The sequence below is a fragment of the Chenopodium quinoa genome, unplaced genomic scaffold, assembly GCF_001683475.1.
Source record: "Chenopodium quinoa cultivar QQ74 unplaced genomic scaffold, ASM168347v1, whole genome shotgun sequence".
Classification (NCBI taxonomy): domain Eukaryota; kingdom Viridiplantae; phylum Streptophyta; class Magnoliopsida; order Caryophyllales; family Amaranthaceae; genus Chenopodium; species Chenopodium quinoa.
This window is the reverse complement of record NW_018744697.1, coordinates 98,570-119,055: the sequence shown is the minus strand read 5'-3', so window position 1 is coordinate 119,055 and position 20,486 is coordinate 98,570. Positions and strand designations below refer to the sequence as shown.

General features: G+C 36.3%; 2 protein-coding genes and 1 long non-coding RNA gene across 3 annotated transcripts; 1 reads left to right on the top strand and 2 right to left on the bottom strand.

Annotated features, from left to right (window-relative positions):
* Window positions 1-1,794: 1,794 nt before the first annotated feature.
* On the bottom strand, window positions 1,795-2,730 carry LOC110702691. The gene is made up of 2 exons (XM_021880446.1): window positions 2,609-2,730; window positions 1,795-2,293 (listed from the first exon to the last, which is right to left on the bottom strand). Exons 1-2 carry the CDS (start codon window positions 2,728-2,730, stop codon window positions 1,795-1,797), a joined length of 621 nt encoding a protein of 206 aa, XP_021736138.1.
* Window positions 2,731-11,351: 8,621 nt separating this feature from the next.
* LOC110702711 lies at window positions 11,352-14,101 on the bottom strand. The gene is made up of 3 exons (XR_002507551.1): window positions 13,954-14,101; window positions 12,623-12,686; window positions 11,352-11,521 (listed from the first exon to the last, which is right to left on the bottom strand). It is a non-coding gene; the product is annotated as an uncharacterized LOC110702711 (long non-coding RNA).
* Window positions 14,102-14,841: 740 nt separating this feature from the next.
* Window positions 14,842-16,043, top strand: LOC110702690. Its single transcript, XM_021880444.1, has 2 exons — window positions 14,842-15,731; window positions 15,819-16,043. The coding sequence occupies exons 1-2, from the start codon at window positions 15,477-15,479 to the stop codon at window positions 16,041-16,043; spliced, it is 480 nt and encodes a 159-aa protein (XP_021736136.1). The 5' UTR covers window positions 14,842-15,476.
* The last annotated feature ends 4,443 nt before the right edge of the window (window positions 16,044-20,486 follow it).

Sequence of the window (20,486 nt, the reverse complement as noted above, 5' to 3'; positions counted from 1 at the left end):
GCTTACCCTTCTCAAATTTAGTCAAGGTGGGGATGGGTAGCATAAAGGCTTGGTCTCTCCTACCCGACTCTCGATAAATTATCCAACATGTCTCACCACCCATGGGTTGGATCCAATTAAGACCTCCAAAGTAAGCAAGGTCGATAAGGGTAGAACCCTCTACTTTCCTATGGCCGGTCGGGGTGAAACCTAGATGTTTGACCGCAATGTGGGTAACCAACCCACCAAAACAGATAGGTGCCCTAGACCTACTCCCCTCGGCCGCATTGGTCGCCCTTTGGAAGTGTTGGGCTATCCTATGTGGTATGTTCAATTTTTCGGCACTAGGAATAATATAGGAGGCCAGCAACTCTAGCTCATCCCTCCTTACATTAGCCGTTTCATGCCTCCCAAAGATGGTGAGGCCAACAAACCGTTGCAAAAATTTTGGCACGGGATGTTGAACCCAAGTTCCCTTGGCATGTTGGAGGTTAGTTAAATCCTCCCTTTTGAGTTTTTTATAGACTAAGGCAATATGGTCCTAGGAAAGTTCAATGGGTTTATCCGATTTTAGCTCAAACAATTTACCAAATTCTTTCAAAGTCATTCGCACATCATTGTTAATCAATCAGAATTGAACATGAGTAATCAAAGTATTAGATTTAATCACATTAAAACTAGAAATAAATTCCAAAGTCAAATAATCATAAGTGTCATAATGCATTTGAAAAAAGCCACTCATTCCAATACCCTTGAATAATTTTTCTATACAATATAGGATGATGTACAAAGCAAGTAGAAATTACCTGCCTCTGAATGAGGTTAAGCATCCTAGCCCGTTTTTTGATTGAGGTGATCACCACCTCGCTCCACCCCGAAATTTGGAGTTTCGAGTCAACCATTGGTTGTTGTTGTTGTCTTGAACTTTCACCCCTTTGTTGCCTAGATCTCTTGGAAGCCGTTTTAGTATGAAGTTGAGGATTTTGAAGCTTTCTCTCTCTTAAGGCTTTGAAAAATTTTGAGAAAAAGTGGTAAAAATTTGGTGGAGAATGTACAGGAAGGTGAAAGGATAAAGAATGTGTAAAAAATTTAAGTTTTGATGGATGAATTTGAGGAGATCTTAGAAAGAAATGAGGTTGGAGGTATGAAAATGGAGTTTTTAGAGAGAGAAAGTATGAATGAAGAAGATGAAGTAAGGAATAAATGAGAAAAGAAAAGGGAAGAAAAGAGTTTATGGGGGACGGTTAGAATGGCGCGCCCAATCGGGTGAATTATTAAGATGCATTTTCTCCAGTTGCGCCCCCGATCGGGAGAACTCCGCCCGATCGGGCGCAAACGCGGAGTTAATTTCTCCATTTTGCTCTCCCTATCGGGCGAGCTTCACCCGACATATCTTTCTTTTTCACTCGATTTCTCAAAAAATGCGCCCGATCGGGCGAAATTCCCTTGTTTTTCCAACCTAACTTGGGCGCCCGATCGGGCGAATTAAAGCTCTAAAATTACTTCACTTGTGCGCCTGATCGAGAATATTTTGCTCAATTATTGCTCTTACTTGCGCGCCCGATCGGGCCCGCACCCGTTTCTGAACACACACTTCTCTTCTTTTTCAACTTTTCTCCTCTTTAATCCTCCTTACTTGTTTATTCAATACATGTACAAAAACACTTAGGAAAGGTAAAATTGCACTCTCCTCGCCTCTCTAAAAAATAAAATAAAATAAAAGAAAAACTAGTTTAGAAAGCAAGAAATACGGGTTGCCTCCCGCAAAGCGCTGGTTTATCTAGGTCCCGCACGACCCTCTTACCACATTGTATCTCAAAATGAACTTGAACCGATTAGGTTAAGAAGTTCAACTGCACCAATAGTATCCCCCTCATGATATATCTTAAGTCTTTGGTCATTAACTTTGAATTCATTACCATGCTCATCGAATAATTCCATAGAACAAAATTTGTTAGCCCTTTTGACAATAAAAGGACCTGACCACCTTGACTTTAACTTTCCTGGGAATAGTTTAAGTCTAGCGTTGAACAACAACACCTTGTCACCCTCTTTGAACTCTCTTGGAAGGATAATCTTGTCATGCCATCTCTTGGTCTTCTCCTTGTAGACACGTGCACTATCATAGGCCGCCAACCTAAACTCATCAAGTTGGTTAAGTTGAAGTAACCTATTTCCTACCGCTATCTTAACATCCAAATTGAGCTCCTTAATATCCCAATAAGCCTTGTATTCTAATTCCACCGAAAGATGACATGCTTTATCGTACACAAGTCTATATGAGGTAGTACCTATTGGGGTCTTAAATGCAGTTCTGTATGCAAAAAAGGGTGTCATCCAACTTATCGCTCCAATCTTTCCTTGATTTTGTCACCACCTTCCTAGAATGGCCTTGATCTCACAGTTAGAAACTTCAACTTGGCCACTAGTTTTAGGATGGTAGGCTAAACCTATCTTATGGTATACACCATACTTCTTGAGGAGGGTATCTAATTTCCGCTCATGGAAGTGGGATCCTCCATCACTGATTATGGCTCTTGGTACTCCGAACCTTGAAAACATAGTCTTCTTGAAAAGTCTATGGACCACCTTGGCATCATTAGCAGGAGTGGAAATGGCCTAAACCCACTTGGATACATAGTCAACGGCGACAAGTATATAGCGATTCCCATTTGAAGAAGGGAACGGTCCCATGTAATAAACACCCCAAACATCAAAAATTTCAACTTCTAGAATCCCAATTTGAGGCATCTCATGCCGCCGCGAGATGTTGGCAGTCCTCTGGCAAGAGTCACAAACCTGCACAAAAGTGTTAGCATCCTTAAACATGGTGGGCTAGTAAAAAACCGACTCATTATTATTGGCCACCGTTTTGGTGGGGCCATGATGTTCTCCATAAGGTGAGGTGTGACAACTAGTAAGTAAGCCGTGAACTTCCCATTCGGGAACACACCTGCAAAATAATCCATCTGCACACTCACGAAACAAAAAATGATCATCCCAAAAATAATGTTTAACATTAGAAAGGAATTTCTTTTTCTGTTGGTAGGACAAGTCAGGAGGTAGGGTACCATCCACTAAATTGATAGCAAAATCGGCATACCAAGGGTGTTGCTCTACAACTGGATATAGGTTGTCATCAGGTGATGAGTGACATTTATGTCACTCCTAGGATAGTTTTTATGCCTTGTTTTAGCTTGTCTTAGGGTGTTTTGTAGTTGTTTTGTTCAAATAATGCGTGCATACATGTCTCGATGTGTTTTTAATGAAATCGCGTATATTCTTGAATGCTTGCCTTCAGTGCGTGTTTGCACCGTTCCCTATACCTTATTGCTTCCTTTGGTGTTTGTGCTTAGGTATTTGAAGTCTTGGATTGCATATAAAAAGCCAAGGAAGCATAAGAGAAGAATCGAAGAAAGCAAGGTGCAAGGGCGCGCACAATGTGCACGGGCGCGCAGTTGGAGTGTGCAGGCGCGCAGCCCTATCACAACCCGCGCAAAAGAGGCGAAATTCCAGAATCGAGGCAGAAAGTTTTGCGCGGCCTGCGTGCGACCTGTGCACTGGCACACACTCTCTTGCGCGGGCGCACACCCAAGGCGGGCGTGCAGCCACCATGCGCGGGCGCACATTCTGTTGCGCGGGCGCACAGATTCCTTGCGCGGATGCACAAATACCATTCGCGGGCGCACAACTACCATGCACTGGCGCACAACGAGCCATGTTAAGCGTTTTTTCGCGACTTCCTATATATTTGCGAGCCTTACTTTTTTACGGGGGAACTTCATTTTTTTTCCTTAGATCTTTTTCCCTAGTTTTAGGAGATCATCTCTCTCTTAGGGTTAGATTAGGATTTTCTCTCTCTAGTTTAGGAGTAGTTTTAGACAGAGAAACCTTGGATTTTCCATGGAGTTTTTGAGAGGTTGAAGAAGAAACTTTGTGGAACTTCTTCTCATCTATTCAATGAGCATTTTCTAACTTTCTCTCATCTTTATTGCTTTGCTTAATTCTTAGTATTTTCTTTTAGTTTGTTGATTTGAGTAGATTAATTAGTTTGTTTGTTTGATCTTGTTTTATTCTTATTTTATCTTGTTTTCCATGTTTATCTTTATTATGTTAGCTTAGGTCTTGTTCTAGGAAATAGGATGAAGGTTATATTAATGAATTGAATGATTGATTGTGATTAGTATGAAATTGTTTCTTGATTATTGTGTATGGATGATGCTTTTATGTATTAGAATCCTTCTAGCTAATCGATTCTATGCTCTTAATTGTGTTTTCAATCAATTGTGCAAGAGTGAGTTGGTTGAGAGCCCTAAATTCTTCCATACCTTTGCTAGGCTAGTTGCACGAGAGTGAATTAGTTTAGTAGGATAATTAACAAGATTTATTGTGCGAGAGTGAGTTAAATGTGTTGATGTTCCTAATTGAGGTCATTTTCATCTTATTGTATGATGTTGTTGAATGCATTGATGTAATTGGATTCCACTTTCCCTAGTTTTAGTTATTTTCTCTTAGTAGTATTTGGTTTAATCTCTCTCTATCTCACAATCCTTCCTACTAGTCTAATTTTCACAAATTGATACACTTAGTTTTTGTGGTTCGACCATTTACTTGCCACTAACTAGTTTAGTGTAAGTTTAGGTATTATAAATTTCTAATTTGGTTAGGGTTAGTAGACCAACGACCAAATCTTACCCGCAATAAAATTTTGGCGTCGTTGCCGGGGAACTAAGGCGTTCATTAGTTTGTGTTGATTAGATTAGCTAGGTTCTTGTATATTATTTGATTTTTGTTTGCTTTTCTTTGTTATTTGTATAAAAATGGCATGCTTATCTTTTCCTCAATTTGAACCCTTCTATGCTTACTTTGAAAGACTAGATGGTTTCCTTAGTTACCATGGGTGTTCTTTTAGTGATGCTTGTGGTATAGCTTATTGGGGCATGAATGAGTATACTAGGGGAATGGTTGAGGACATGAATAATGGTAGATTTTGTCATTTGTCTATGCATGATGCTTGGAATTTCTTCACATGGCTTGCTAGGGATTTCTATGATAGAGAATCTCATGTTTCTTGTTTTGATTCTCAATGTCAAGATTCTTTTAATTTTTGCATGAATTCTCGTGATACTTCTAATGTGCCTTGTGATGATTCAAATATGCAATTTGACCCCTTTCCCCCTTATGCTCATTGTGATGAGGTTTCTGCTAATTTTGATGATATGAAATTTGATTTTGATCATGAACCTTAACCCAATAACATTGATGCCCAAATTCTCTCTCAAATGCAATATCTCACCCAACAACTCCAAGAGCTTCAAGAGGAACAAAAATTGAGAGAAGTGAGGCTTGCCCAAGTGATGAGTGCTATGATTTATTTAGATGGAGGTGAGGCACCTCACTTGGAGTGTGAGAGTGTTTTTGAGGATGATGTGGGCCAAGGGTGTGAAGTTGAGGGGAGATTTTCTTGTGATGAGAGGATTTTTGAGGATTTTAATCCTTTTCATTCCCCATTTGAGCTTGAATGCCATCCTTCCCCTTATTCACCCCCTTTGAGAGCTTCCCTTGGTGAGGATGTGAGTGAGCCATCTTCATGTTTGAATGAGAGAGTTCATGAGCATGATGATGGTGAGTTTGAGAAATCAAGAGAGATTGAGAGTCCCTTGAGTGATGGTGGAAGAGTTGTGAATGAAGAAAATGTCGATTTTGAGGATTCCAACCCCTTCCATATCTTGATGAGTCTACCTTGCATGTTTGTGACCCTTCTATTCACGAGTCTTTGGACTCATTTGAGGTTATGGCTAGTATGTTCATTGAAGGTGTAACAAAACATTATAGCCTTTTGAGAGAGTTTGTTGGCAATGCTTCATGGGAAAGGGATGAGTTTGAGAGAAACCTTTATCCTTTCATGCTTGGTTTAGAGACTCTAGGCTTTGAGGATGTTGAGGGAGTTGTTGTTCATTGTTGTGATACAGAGGAGGATGAGGTTATTTATATTGAAAAGTTTTTGTTTGAGGGAGATTTGCGTCATGAGTGTTCTTTTGAGGATTCTATAATTGATTTGCATGCCCTCATTGGTTATGTGAGGCCATATGAGACCTTTGTTTCTCCTCCCCTTCCTCATATCCTTTTGTCAAGGAAATTTGACCACATCTCCTACTATCCGATGTTCCTCCCTTCTTTTGTCAAAGAGCCTATTGAGGACCTTCTTTTGTTTGATGAGACTTTCCTTTTCATCCTCCTATTATTGAGGAAATGGGTGATTGTGCCACCCAAAAAGATTTTGAGGAGATTTTGCCTTTTTATTATTTTCCTTATTTTTCTTCTTCTTTCTCTTCTTATTTTCTTGATTTTTCTTTTGATTTTTCTTCCTTCTTTTGGCATCTTCCTCATCACTTACGTGCAATAATCTTGTTGCACGTCCTCCTTCCTTCATTTGCCTACTTGTTATCCTATTAAATGTGTGGTAGTGCATTTGATAAGCTCTTGCATTCATTGCAATATTATTTACTAGAGCAGTCTTGCTTGGACGTTAAATAAGCCTTTCTCGGGAAGTAACCCGAGATTTTTATTGCTTTCATTTCCTTTCTTTTTAGATTATATTTTATCTCATGGAAATGTTTGTGTGCCCCTTGCTAGGTACATAACTTGATATATAGTTATGCATTGGTTTGGATCAAGAATTAAGGAAGTTTAATGCCTATTTTTGCTAGCATATGGAAATCGAGATTCAATTCAAGAGGAAATCGACTTTGAAAGGTTAAATTGGTTCATTTGCGGGTAATTACACCCACCAATATCCGGTAATATCTTTCCTAGCTCTTTCTCTAATGGTTGGTGACTCGTTGGACTTGTGTTGGTTTGTTGGATTGATTTGTTTCTTTTCCCCTCCCATGGATTTTTTGGTTTATATTTGAGTATATTGTCTCATTCAAGCTTGGGGGAGGGTATTATATCATGTTTGGTGGGATGTTGATTCATTTATGCCATGCACTTGAGTATATGCATTTCCATGTTTTTTCTTTTATTTTGAAAAATCCAAAAAGGTTTTTGTTTATTATCAAGGTAATTTTGGCAAAATGTGTTTTGTTTGTTCTTATTTTTGACATTCTATTTTGGGACTTGTATTCTTGAATATTTTTCATCCTAAGTGGTAAATGTGTGAACGGTTTGTGAGTGTCATTGGTTGACTCTCGAATACTATATGCTAAGGTAGTCGGGTTAAGAACTTTTAGGGGTCCATGAAGCCTTAGTTCACGGGAATGTGGTAAGATGGAGTTGCTCTATAGAGTGGTAAGATGGGGTTGCTCTCTATTTTGCATCGACCTACTTGCTAACAAATTAAAGCCTAATGTTTTCCGCTCTTGTTTAAACCGCATTAAAAACCCAATGGCCTATGTTTACCAACCCTTTTAGTTAGTGAAGCATTGGCATGTGAGGTTTGAGTTTTGAGAGTGTTGAATATGAACAAGACATTTTGATAATTGGTTTAAGTAAGATCTTGAAAGTTGAGCTTGAAAAGAATATGCAAAAAAGTTTGAGAAGAAAGATGCAATTCAAGAAAATCAAATGAAGTTTCAAGAAAAAGCCGTCCATAGTTAAAAAAGGCAAGGACACTAAATAAGAGTATGCAAGAAAAAAAAAATTAAAAAAATAAAAAAAATTTGAAAAAGAAACAAAAAACACAAAATATATTTTAGTTTGTTTCATTTCTCTTCCTAAGTGAAGCAAAAATTTGAGGACAATGCTTCGTTCAAGCTTGGGGGGGGGGAGCGTTCTTTCATTTTTGTTTATATTGTGTGTTAGTGTTGAATAAGCTTGGGAGAGATGGCATTATTGGTATTTTTGTTTGATATTTTGTGACTTCTTGAGTTTGTTTCTGAGAGTAGGCCACTCTTTTGCTTCACTTAGGAAATATCACCAAAATTTTCAAATTTTTACCCCGCCTTAACCCTTAGCCTTACGTTACAACCCAATAAAAGACCCTTAGACTTTAGTGGGGTTGAGTTAAAGAACGGTGGAGAGAGATAGACTTCAAACCTATGGAGAGAGTATGCATAGTTGAGATGTCGGGATTACCTTCTCAAAGTTTTTCATTTCTTTATCTTTTTCCGGTTTCTTTGAGGAATCATGAGAAACTAGCTTAAGGGTTGATTTGAATCTAGTGGAGAGAACACGGCCCGATTTGTTGAGGATAGGGTGGATTGAGTCCTCATTAGTTCTCTATGCTTAGCATATGTTATGTTTCAATCAACCATTGACATCTTGGAATGTGCATACATTTGTCTATATAGAAAGGTTTGCATTCATTGGTGCTTGTTCTTATCTCTTGTCCAAATATGAATTTTTGTTTTCTTTCTCTTTTTATGTTTCTTTTTCCTTTTCGTTTTATCACCTTACCTTGGTTTTTGTATAGAGTTGTGGGTTAAACTCTTAGATAACCCTCACGAGAGCACACTCGTCCTCTAGGGCGATCTAGGGGTTTAAAGGGCTTGTCTTTAGTTGCTAAAATTGACCGTGATTCCAACGAAAGTGAGTTAGTGTACATTCTCATCTCCTTTAGTGTCTTAGCTTTGCTTGAATAATTCATTCCCTTTCTCTTTGTATTGCTCGAGGACGAGCAAAGGTTTAGCTTGGGGGAATTTGATGAGTGACATTTATGTCACTCCTAGGACAGTGTTTATGCCTTGTTTTAGCTTGTCTTAGGGTGTTTTGTAGTTGTTTTGTTCAAATAATGCGTGCATACATGTCTCGATGTGTTTTTAATGAAATCCCGTATATTCTTGAATGCTTGCCTTCAGTGCGTGTTTCCACCGTTCCCTATACCTTATTGCTTCCATTGGTGTTTGTGCTTAGGTATTTGAAGTCTTGGATTGCATATAAGAAGCCAAGGAAGCATGAGAGAAGAATCGAAGAAAGCAAGGTGCAAGGGCGCGCACAATGTGCACGGGCGCGCGGTTGGAGTGTGCGGGCGCGCAGCCCTGTCAGAACCCGTGTAAAAGAGGCGAAATTGCAGAATCGAGGCAGAAAGTTTTGCACGGCCTGCGTGCGACCTGTGCGCGGGCGCATGATGAGTGTCATTTATGGCACTCATAGGGTAGTCTTTTAGGATGATTTCATCTTCCTTTTTATGCTTTCTTATCTTATTTTTTATCCTTTTTCCTTTAATCCCTTTCTTTCTTTCTTTCCTTGTGTTTTTCGTGTTTTCCTCGTGTTTTCCTTTTATTTGGTTCTTTTTCCCTTTTATTCCTTTTCGTTGTTTGTTTTTATAGGTACCTAGGATTTGTCTTTGCAAGGGAATCAAGATAGGCTATATTGACTAAGCAAGGAGGAAATAATCGGCTTGGAGAGCGCTCAGAGAGGGCATGGAGAGGGCATCAAGCTCTGCCAGTCTGCCGCGGGCGCGGGTGCGGGCTCATATGCACAAAATTGGCATATTTCGACCAGGAACTCTCTGCGGTCTGGCTGCAGGCTTGCCGCGAGCGCGGGTAGTTTAGAGAGCCCGCTCGTGTCAGAGAGACCGCGACCCTCTGATCACCCTTTGGGAGCAGGGGACTCGCCGCGCTTTTGCCGCGGGCGCGGGCTAGAAGAACGCGGGCGCGGGTGTTGCCTAGGAAGCCCGCGGAATTTTTAATGGGTTCCATACCCATTTTACCGCGTGCGCGGGGTTTATTGGAGAGGGCGCGGGAATCCTGTTTTTCTTCTTTGCCTATAAATACACTTGTAATTCCTTTTTTGAAGATAACTTTTAGATAATTTTCATTAGCTTAATTTTAGAGAGAGAAGTTAGAGAGAAGTTCTTGGTATTGGATTTGTATTTCAACATTGGATCAACTGAGCTTGAATTTCTTCATTTTCAATCATTAATGTTAGTAAGATTTTCTTCTTCTAGTTCATCTCTTACTTGATTGATTTAGTTTTATCTTTGATTGTTAGTATTGCTTGGATTTGAATTGGATATTGTAGTTGATATTGCTTTCTCTTGATTTTGATTTAGAATGATGATCAATGCTAATTCTAGTAATTTGTTCTTGAGTTACACCATGATTAGTGAGTAGATTAGTTGCTAGGGAGAAGGGGAAGCATGCTTGATTGATAATTTGTGCTAGTTGATGATCTTTGATTGATTGAATTGTTGCAATTAAATTGGTTGACATAGTTTTGCATGTGATTAATAAGATTACAAATGATCAACCTATAAGATTAATCTAGATTGCATTGCATTTCTTAATGACAAGACCAATCAATTTGAGAATTGCATTAATTGATTGAGTTTGATTTGTGAATTTCCTTGATTAGCCATTCATAGTGACCCCTAGTTTGGCCTCTAGGAGATAGCTCTTGAACTCTCTTGATTGCTACTATTGGTTGTCCTTTGCAATACTTGAATCAAACGAAGAAATTGTCGATTAGCATGATTATTGAATTAGCATGTGGAACCAATATCCCTAGCATTTAGCTTATTGAATTACTTGATTAGTCTAATTTTGCTATCATAACACCAACCATTTTTCTCACTTCAATCTCCGAAATAGCGTGATTTAGGCTAAAGATAACACCAACTAACTCCTTTGGGTTCGACCCTATACTTACCTATACTTATTTTAGGTTGGTTTAGGATTTTATAAATAGTGTTTGATTTTGGGATAGGCAATTAACGACTACTTTATTCCTTTATCAGCGCACACTCTCTTGCGCGGGAGCACACCCAAGGCGCGCGAGCGCACAACTCAGCCAGCAAACCCCAACCCACAAAGGCGCGGGCGCATAGTTTGTTGCCACTACTACAAAAAGCGTGTTTTTTAGACGCTTTTCAGGCCTTTTTTCGACGCTAAAAAGCGTCGCAAAAATATTTCTCGACGCTGCTAAAAAGCATCGAGAATACGTCAGTCGAGAATTTTGAGGGACACAAAAAAGCGTCGAGAATATCGACGCTTTTATGTGTCCTAACTAATTTACGAAGCGTCGAAAAATACTTATTTCGCACATAATCCCAAAATTGTGTAGTTTTTTAGCGACGCTTTTACGTGTCCACATACTCAAATTTAGCAACGCTATTTGTTGTCTCGCGTTTCTTCGTGTCAACCTATGGTATGGCAGGAAACTCTTGAAATATGAAAATGTTCAAAATATTTAGACATTAAAAAGCGTCTATAATTTTTTTTATGTTTTTTTTCCTTTTATTAAATCATTACCATCATACATATATTATAGTTATTTAAATTTATCATAATAAATTAAATTAATAACATTAAAATTTAAATTAAAAATAGTCTATATAACTAAATAAAAAAACCAATAATTAATAAAAAATAATAAGAGTACGTAGTTAATTACCAAATTTATAAAAGAAAACATAAACACAATAAATAATAAAAAAAAAAGTCGCATATTATAGTAGCTTGTCCCTAAATAAATACATCACTAATATAAGACTAAAAACCAAAATAGATAGATGATGGCCTTATAGGCGATATAGTCGCTTGTTTTGATGCTCAAGTGTCCCGGCCTATTCTGTTGTTGCACCTACATTGCCTTTTCCAATCTTCAAAGAAAAAAAAATTCAAAGTATAAATTAGTCCATTACACAATATAGTCTCAAGATTCAACATGTTGTATTTAAAGATCAATGAAAAGACCAATGTATTTAAACAAGAACATACACATGCTTTTTTAGAGAATATTAAGAACTAGTCCACAATTGAAACTAATAAAAGTCTTTGTATTAACCAAGTATAATGAAGCATCATAATTATACCATGATAAATATCAAAGCATATATAATATAAGATAAAACAATTTAACTGACGTTCAACAAGTATATAAGTAAAGATAAACAATGACAAAGCTAATAAAAAGGATAATCTACACTTATACACACACACACACAAAATCTGAATTTCACACAGACACACACACACACACACACACAAGAATTTTGAATATTAGTTTGGATTTCAAATCTGATTTTCAGTTCTGAACTTTAGATCTGAATTCAGTTCTATATTTCAAATCTGATTTTTAGTTCTGAACTTTAGATCTGAAATTCAGCTCTGAATTCAGTTCTGAAATTTAGTTCTGGATTCAGTTCTAGATTTTAGCTCTGATTTCACGAACTAGAAATTGAACGGCAAAAGTGTGAAGAGCGCATTAAGGAGGACAAGTTTGTTGCACTCTTTGTATTTGCTTCACCCATCCCTTCATTCTTAGTATTTGTTATCATCTAACCAACTTTTACTTTTAATTCACTTATTTATTCAATTTTTTTTTACCGTGCAGCAGCTGCCAAATTCACCTTGGAATCCATCAATTTGCTTACATACATATCTCATCAATATAATGATCACGACATGTAGTTCAAAGACTGAATTTTAAATTATTAAGTTGTCTTTAATTTAGAGAAATACTTATATACAAATAGCTTCTATTCATAATTCCTCACCTAGATCTACAAGATAAAAAGATCTTTGCAAATAACAATTCCTATCAAAAGCAAAATGCATAACTGAATAGGTAACTATAGTAGATAATCTAATAACCGAACATGTACTATAGCTCCTAACTGTTTGAATAGTACACATCATCATATATATATATACTACTACTACTACTACTAATGAAACCAAGTAAATATGTGCAGTGATACCTGGTTTGGATGTAGGAAAATATTCAAGCCCTCTCATGACTCCTGCGTAAGTATCATCCCAGCCCTGCTATTTATAATTCTATTTCAGTTTGCTGAAAAATAAAATTGCAGAATTGCAAGAGCATTTTATTAGAGTATCAACAATCAGATAAAGATTAAGCCCTTAATAAAAATGTTATGTTATTTTAGCTTGCCGCTAGTCCTCCATGAAGCATGACAAAAAGTAAGCAAACTAGCTGAGAACTGAGAACTGAGGACTTGCCACCAAATGTAACAAAAACAGAAAGTTAGCAAACTCGATCTAAGAGCATGCCAATAGTATCAAATTTGAGCACACTAACTAATCAGCGGAGTAGTTATAAAAGCTAGGATCTTCAATTAGATTAAACCAGACCAAATTCGATTAAGATCCTTTTGTGAGTCAACTACAAGTTTCCACTAAGAAAGCCAATATATATCAGTAATTCAGTATGATACTAATGATAGCTTGAGCAATATACATAAAAATGCAGCTACAATTTTTAGAAGACTCGTATCAGTCAAACATGGATGGAAGCAAAACATGTATCAAGATAATCTTTTCCAAAGCTTGGTATAGCTTAGCTTGTATAGTTGCGCCAACTCCCACCACATTTATCATAAAGCCAGGAAAATCAGAAATCATCCTCAGTTATTGTATCCATAGCCACGAGATTGCTTGTGCACAAAAATGATGAAAGAGAAGTAACATGAATCAGAAAAAGAAAAGGAAGACTTTTGACAACAGTCACAACACCCACTCTAAATATGTCAGGAGATAAAATTTCATTAGCAAGAGAAACTAGTTACCAAAATGTAGTAGTTATTTAATCCAATAACTAAGATCAAGAAACCGAAGCTTAGGAAGCTTAGGAAGGCTGGTATAAAAGGATTCTATGATCACCCCACTAAATTTATTATTTGAGAGATCGAGGTAAGTCAGGAACCAGCAGCTGGATATGAACATGGAAACTCTCTATTAAAATTATTGTATCAAAAATTCATGATATCCCATAAATACTGGCATTTCAAGGCAAGGCCCACACCGAAATTGTTTCATCGTACAACTTAAACAAACTATTCTACAATTCAGCTCAGAGTAGAATTTAATCAAAGTTCATCTACTGCTAACTCGTAACTTCATAGTATAATTTTTATGATCTAATAATTTCTCTCTAATTTATAAAATATTGAATCATGGACTTAACCACGTACAAAACAATAGTTGACAGAGCGATATGGAAGACATCAACCTTGAACCCAATTAATCAAAGAGAACACATGAAATTAAATCAATCTCAAGTTTTACTTACCATATAGAAATAGATCTAAACAGATGAATTAGCCATCCAATAAATCACTAATGTGTAAGAAAATATCTAGAAACTAAGAGATTTATTTGAAGAAACAGAAATAGAACAAGATCTATATAACCTAGGTTTTGAAACGAGATTGGGTAATTGCAACTTGTAACTATAAATTAAAATTACACAAAAAATTAACTAATAAAAGCAATTTATACCTATTAAGGGAGTGTTTGATATAGGGATTTTATAGGGATGGAAACGGAATCATATTAGCGTTTCCGTTACATTGTGTTTGGTTACGGACTAAAGTAACACAAACCGTTAGTTAGGGGTAACCCAATCCACCCAATTGTTTCCCCTGTAATAGGTGAGGAAACAAATCCCCTTTCCTTCCTCTAACACAAAAAATAAAGAAAATTCTTGTCTCTCCTCTTCACTTGCTTGATAATTCTTTGAAAATTCCCAAAAAATTTCGACGATTCTACGAGGAAGATGCAATTCTCCAGATCTTACTCCTAAATTTTCGATTTTCTTCTGCAAATCTTCAGAAATTATCACAGGTTTGCTATCTTCATTTCTCTCATTCAATTTCTAGGGTTCATGTAGTATCAATTTTTGCGTTTTTGGTATGAATTATTACTTGCGTGTTCAATTGCAACTTCAGAAAGTTGTTTTCGTTCAATTTCTAGGTTTCATGTAGTATCAATTTTTTGCGTTTTTTGGTATGAATTTATTACTTGCGTGTTCAATTGCAATCTTAGAAAGTTGTTTTTGTTTTATTTTTGATTGTATTATTATAATTACTTCAAGTTTCAGCTACGAATGTTATTGTTTTAAGCTTCAATTCACTTGAAATTATTTAACAAACATTGGAGTTTTGTATAATTTCTTCATTTGGTAATTATATGTATGTTATGAATGTAATAGATTATTGGTGGTGCTGAACATGTCTTATTTTGCTCCATATGTATGCATTACGATGAGAAAGTTGCTGCTACTATTTTGAGTATATAGACCATGGTTTTCTGGTGCTATACATGTCTTATTTTGCTCCATATGTGTATGCATTACAGTGAGAAAGTTACTGCTACTATTTTGAGTATATAGACCATGGTTTTTTTGCTTAATTTTGCTTGTTTCTTGAGTAGTTTACTCCTCATGATTTGGTTGACAATATTTGTTATTTGATTAACTAGAGATTGATATAACTATTGTTTTGCCATTTATCAGGTTCAATTGCCATTTATTTTCTGTGTTTCTTGTACAATGCCTCGACTTATGCATTCTATAAGGAAGAAAAAGCTAAAACAAATACAAATAGTAATTGCAATGGTTATTATTATGTTGATGATGTATTGGATGTGGTATATAATTAGCGTTGTTACAATAAGGGGGGTTCAAATAAAAGATAGGAAAAGAAACAAAAAATTGTTACGGATGTTAGTATTGAGAGGGCTTTATAGGAGAGTGATGTGAAATGCAAGAGTGAGCTTCGCGTTAATAGAAAAACTTTCAATATTATTTGTGAGATGCTTAGAGACATTGGGGGTTTGAGTGGAACAAAAAACATGTCGCTTCAAGAGATAGTAGCCATGTTTTTATACACGTTGGCTCATCATAAGAAGAATAGGTCTATTGGACATTACTTCTATAGAAGTGGAGAAACCGTGAGCCGGCAATTTCACCTTTGTCTAAGGGCTTTTCTCAAGTTGCATGAAGTACTACTTTACAATCCCACACAAATATTGGATGATTGTGAAGATGAAAGGTGGAAATCCTTCAAGGTATTGATATTTTCAAAGCCCCTAAATTTTGCTAGGATTTTCTTATTTTTGCTTGTTTGTAAGTAATAGTTTTTCCTATTTTTGTAGAATTGTTTAGGGGCATTAGATGGGACTTACATTAATGTAAATGTGCCTTCAAAAGAACGACCAAAGTATAGAACAAGAAAAGGAACGATTGCTATGAATGTATTGGGTGTTTGTGCACCTAATATGCAATTTATTTATGTTCTTCCTGGTTGGGAAGACTTGGCCCATGATATGCGTGTACTTCGAAATGCTCTTTCTAGACCAAACGGTTTTAGAGTACCTTGAGGTAAGTGAAGGTAATTATTATTTGGCTGATGCGGGGTATACGAATTGTGAGGGTTTTCTTGCTCCATATAGAGGTCAAAGATACCATTTAAAAGAATGTTTTATTAGTGTGTTTTTATGTATTGTTGTAATCCCATCATTCTCAATTCAAGATTAGTTAATCCTATTATGTTGTTTTGATTGTAAAGTTTGGTGTACATTGATCTTGTATTGAAACATAAGGCTTCATTGGTCTAGATTTACTATTAGGATTTTGTCTTGGACATTATATTTTCTAGTTTTCATTGATTTGTACTAGTGTGCTTCATTGCCTTCATGGTTATAGGCTAGGAAATTTTTCTAAGGCACTTTAATACTGATGCATCTTAGGCACTCCAGCCTCTTTTGACACAATTGATGGATCTTTGGGTGCTAATTAAATTTATGTACCTTTTAAATCTATTGTTGAAAAAAAAAACTCATTAATCTCGATAATTTTACTCTTAAGTCTTGACATCTCATAACCTCTACTAGTCTGCTTGTTATCCTTTCAGTCTTTATTGCATCTGTACCACTACCTTTTTTATGGTGTTATGTTTTTGTATGTTAACATTTTCAATGGTGATTGTTAAATGATGTCTTTATTTTAAAAAAATCAGCATTAGGTCAGTAGTAGCTTCAATTGATTTTTGGTTTTTTATTTTTTGTTTTTAATTTTTCAGATGGAGGCTAGTCAAGCTAAGGGTGAGGCAAGCAATCGAGGTAGAGGTAAAAATAAAAGGTATTGGACGTATGAAGCTCAGCATCTTCTATCAAGCTCCAACTAATATGAAGAAACAATATGCAATTGATCTTCTTAAGAAGAAGTAGAAAGTTTTGTCCTAAGTTGTTATTGGAATTAATGTTTTAATGGTTTTTAAATGCTTTTTTTTATTATTTTTTTTTTTTTTGAGAATACTAGAATTTCAATGCTTTTGTAGTCAACAACTTATGTGACTTTGCCTATATATCTAGCATATGATATATTATGGTAATCGGTTCAAAAAATATATATATGTATATTATGGTAATTAGTGTTGCTCTACATTGTATAATGTATATCAAAAGTTAGCCAAGACATCAAAAATTAGAAGGAAAACTATTTGTTTCCAAGTTATCTATGCCAAACAAGAGGAAAGGGATTGATTACAATTATTTACGTTTCCTTAGTAATACCAAACAACTAGTAAGGGTAACACTATATATTACCCTTTCCCCTTCTAATTTGTTTCCATTCCCTTACATTTACTAATTTGATACCAAACACCCCCTAAGAGTTGAAAATGAACAAAGATTGATGTAAAAATGTAACCTGTGAGGAGAGCAGGAAAAATGGTTGCCGCAAAACAACTTTCAACAAACCCTCAAATTTGATACAAAGACAATAATTTTGGCATGATAAATAAATTATTGTGATAGAATTATGAAACGAAAGAAGAAAGAATGAGATCTGAATTCAAATTCTAGGCCAAGACTCCATGAATCTCTGTGAAGAATTCAGATCGAATGAAGGAAAATAGAATGGAGTAGTTTCCGTGATGTTCGAAAATGAGGAGTAGGTGGGTTTCGTGATATTGGGTGCGTGGTTTTTGAGAATGCGGTACAACTTATTAAATGTACGTGAGGGCCAATTTAGTGCTCTCAACGCTTTTTGTAGTCTAAAATTTCTTTTGACTATAAAAAGCGTCGAGAAAACACGGATATCACAATTACCTGTTGATGCTCTTGCTCTGCGTCGAGGCTATACTGTTGAAAATACACTCCTTTTGTAGTAGTGTGCGCGGGCGCACAGGTACCTTGCGCGGGTGCACAAATACCGTGCGCAGGCACACAACTACCATGCGCGGGCGCACAACGAGCCTTGTTCAGCGTTTTTTCGCGACTTCCTTTATATTTTCGAGCCTTGTTTTTTTACGGGAAAACTTCATTTTTTTTCCTTTAAGTATTTTTCCCTAGTTTTAGGAGAGCTTTTCTCTCTTAAGGTTAGATAAGGATTTTCTCTCTCTACTTTAGGAGTAGTTTTAGAGAGAGAAAGGTTGGATTTCCATGGGGTTTTTGAGAGGTTGAAGAAGCAACTTTGTGGAACTTCTTCTCATCTATTCAATGAGCATTTTCTAACTTTATCTTATCTTTATTGCTTTGCTTAGTTCTTAGTTTTTGCTTTTTGTTTGTTGATTTGAGTAGATTAATTAGTTTGTTTGTTTGATCTTGTTTTATTCTTATTTTACCTTGTTTTCCATGTCTATCTTCATTATGTTAGCTTAGGTCTTGTTCTAGGGAATAGGATGAAGGTTATATTAATGAATTGAATGATTGATTGTGATTAGTATGAAATTGTTTCTTGATTATTGCGTATGGATGATGCTTTTATGGATTAGAATCCTTCTAGCTAATCGATTCTATGCTCTTAATTGTGCTTTCAATCAATTGTGCAAGAGTGAGTTGGTTGAGAGCCCTAAATTCTTCAATACCTTTGCTAGGCTAATTGCACGAGAGTGAATTAGTTTAGTAGGATAATTAACAAGATTAATTGTGCGAGAGTGAGTTAAATGTGTTCATTTTCCTAATCGAGGTCATTTTCATCTTATTGTATGATGTTGTTGAATGCATTGATGTAATTGGATTCCACTTTCCCTAGTATTAGTTATTTTCTCTTAGTAGTATTTGGTTTAATCTCTCTCTATCTCACAACCCTTCCTACTAATCTAATTTGCACAAATTGATACACTTAGTCTTCGTGGTTCGACCCTTTACTTGCCACTAACTAGTTTAGTGTAAGTTTAGGTATTATAAATTTCTAATTTTGTTAGGGTTAGTAGAACAACGACCTACTCTTACCCGCGATCAATAGCGAAAGAATCATTTATAGGAAGAGAGTCCTTACCCTCATCATACCTTATACGTGACAGGTGGTTTGCCACCATGTTTTCTGCACCCTTTTTGTCCTTTATCTCAATATTAAAATTCTGGAGTAAGAGAACCCAACGGAGTAGCCGAGGCTTTGATTCTGCCTTGGCTATCAAGTACTTTAAAGCTGCATGATCAGTAAAAAAATAACTTTGGAGCCAACAAGATATGATCTAAATTTTTCTAAAGCATAAATCATAGCAAGAAACTCCTTTTCCGTGGTGACGTAGTTGACTTGGGCCTCATCCAAAGTTTTACTTGCATAATAAATAGCATGCAAAACTTTGTTCTTTCTCTGCCCAAGCATGGCTCCTAGTGCAAAGTCACTTGCATCACACATAATCTCGAAAGGAAAATTCCAATCGGGTGCACATATGATGGGTGAGCCTGCTTTATCTTGTTAAAAGCCTCAAGACACTCGTCCGTCAAAATTAAAGGGGCATCCTTAAGTAAAAGCTGAGTTAGTGGTTTAGCAATTTTAGAAAAATCTTTGATAAAGCGACGATAAAACCCGGCATGACCTAAGAAACTTCTAACTCCCTTAACATTAACTGGGGGAGGTGATTGCTCAATCAAAGAAATCTTAGCTTTATCTACCTGTATACCCTTTTAATATACAATATGACCTAGAACTACTCCCTCTCTCACCATAAAGTGACATTCTCCCAATTTAGAACCAAATTACATTCTTTACATCTTTTCAAGATTTTTGCGAGATTTGCTAAGCATGCATCAGATGAAGAACCATACACACTAAAATCATCCATAAAGACTTCCATAACAGACTCTATGGAATCAGAAAAAAATGCTCATCATGCAACGTTGAAAGGTAGCAGGGGCATTACATAAACCAAAGGGCATCCTACGATATGCAAAAGTACCATAAGGACATGTAAATGTAGTCTTTACCTGATCTTCAAGGTGAATTGGAATATGGAAAAATCCCGAATACCCATCAAAATAACAAAAAAACTTATGATTAGCTAACCTTTCAAGCATTTGATCAATAAAGGGAAGGGGGAAGTGGTCCTTTTTAGTGGCGATATTTAATATATGATAATCAATGCACATACGCCACCATGTAACAGTTCTAGTGGGAATCAATTTATTTTTCTCGTTTTTAATCAAAGTTATCCCACCTTTTTTTAGGAACCACCTTTACAGGACTTAACCACTTAGAGTCAGAAATAGGATAGATAATACCTGCATCAAGTAATTCCATAACCTCTTTCTTGACTACTTCCATAATATTAGGATTCAACCTTCTCTGGGGTTGAATACAGGGCTTATAGTTGTCCTATAAATGTATCATGTGCATACAAAAATCAGGGCTAATACCCTTAAGATCATCAATACTGTACCCAATTGCTCTTTTATGGGTTCAAAGAACCTCTAGAAGTTGGGAAGTTTGTAGGTCATCAAGTGCAGTATTGATGATCACAGGGTATAGTTCTTGCTCATCAAGAAAAATATATTTTAAATGAGAAGGAAGAGGTTTTAGTTCAGGTTTATTAACCT

Bases quoted from the DNA above. Each gene is read 5' to 3' on its own strand.
- LOC110702691 (XM_021880446.1), bottom strand. From the start codon at position 2,730: ATGCCTCAAATTGGGATTCTAGAAGTTGAAATTTTTGATGTTTGGGGT. The intron at 2,294-2,608 runs GTGGGTTTAGGC...TTTTGCATACAG, and splicing joins GCCGTTGACTATGTATCCAA to AACTGCATTTAAGACCCCAA.
- LOC110702690 (XM_021880444.1), top strand. From the start codon at position 15,477: ATGCTTAGAGACATTGGGGGTTTGAGTGGAACAAAAAACATGTCGCTT. The intron at 15,732-15,818 runs GTATTGATATTT...CTATTTTTGTAG, and splicing joins AAAGGTGGAAATCCTTCAAG to AATTGTTTAGGGGCATTAGA.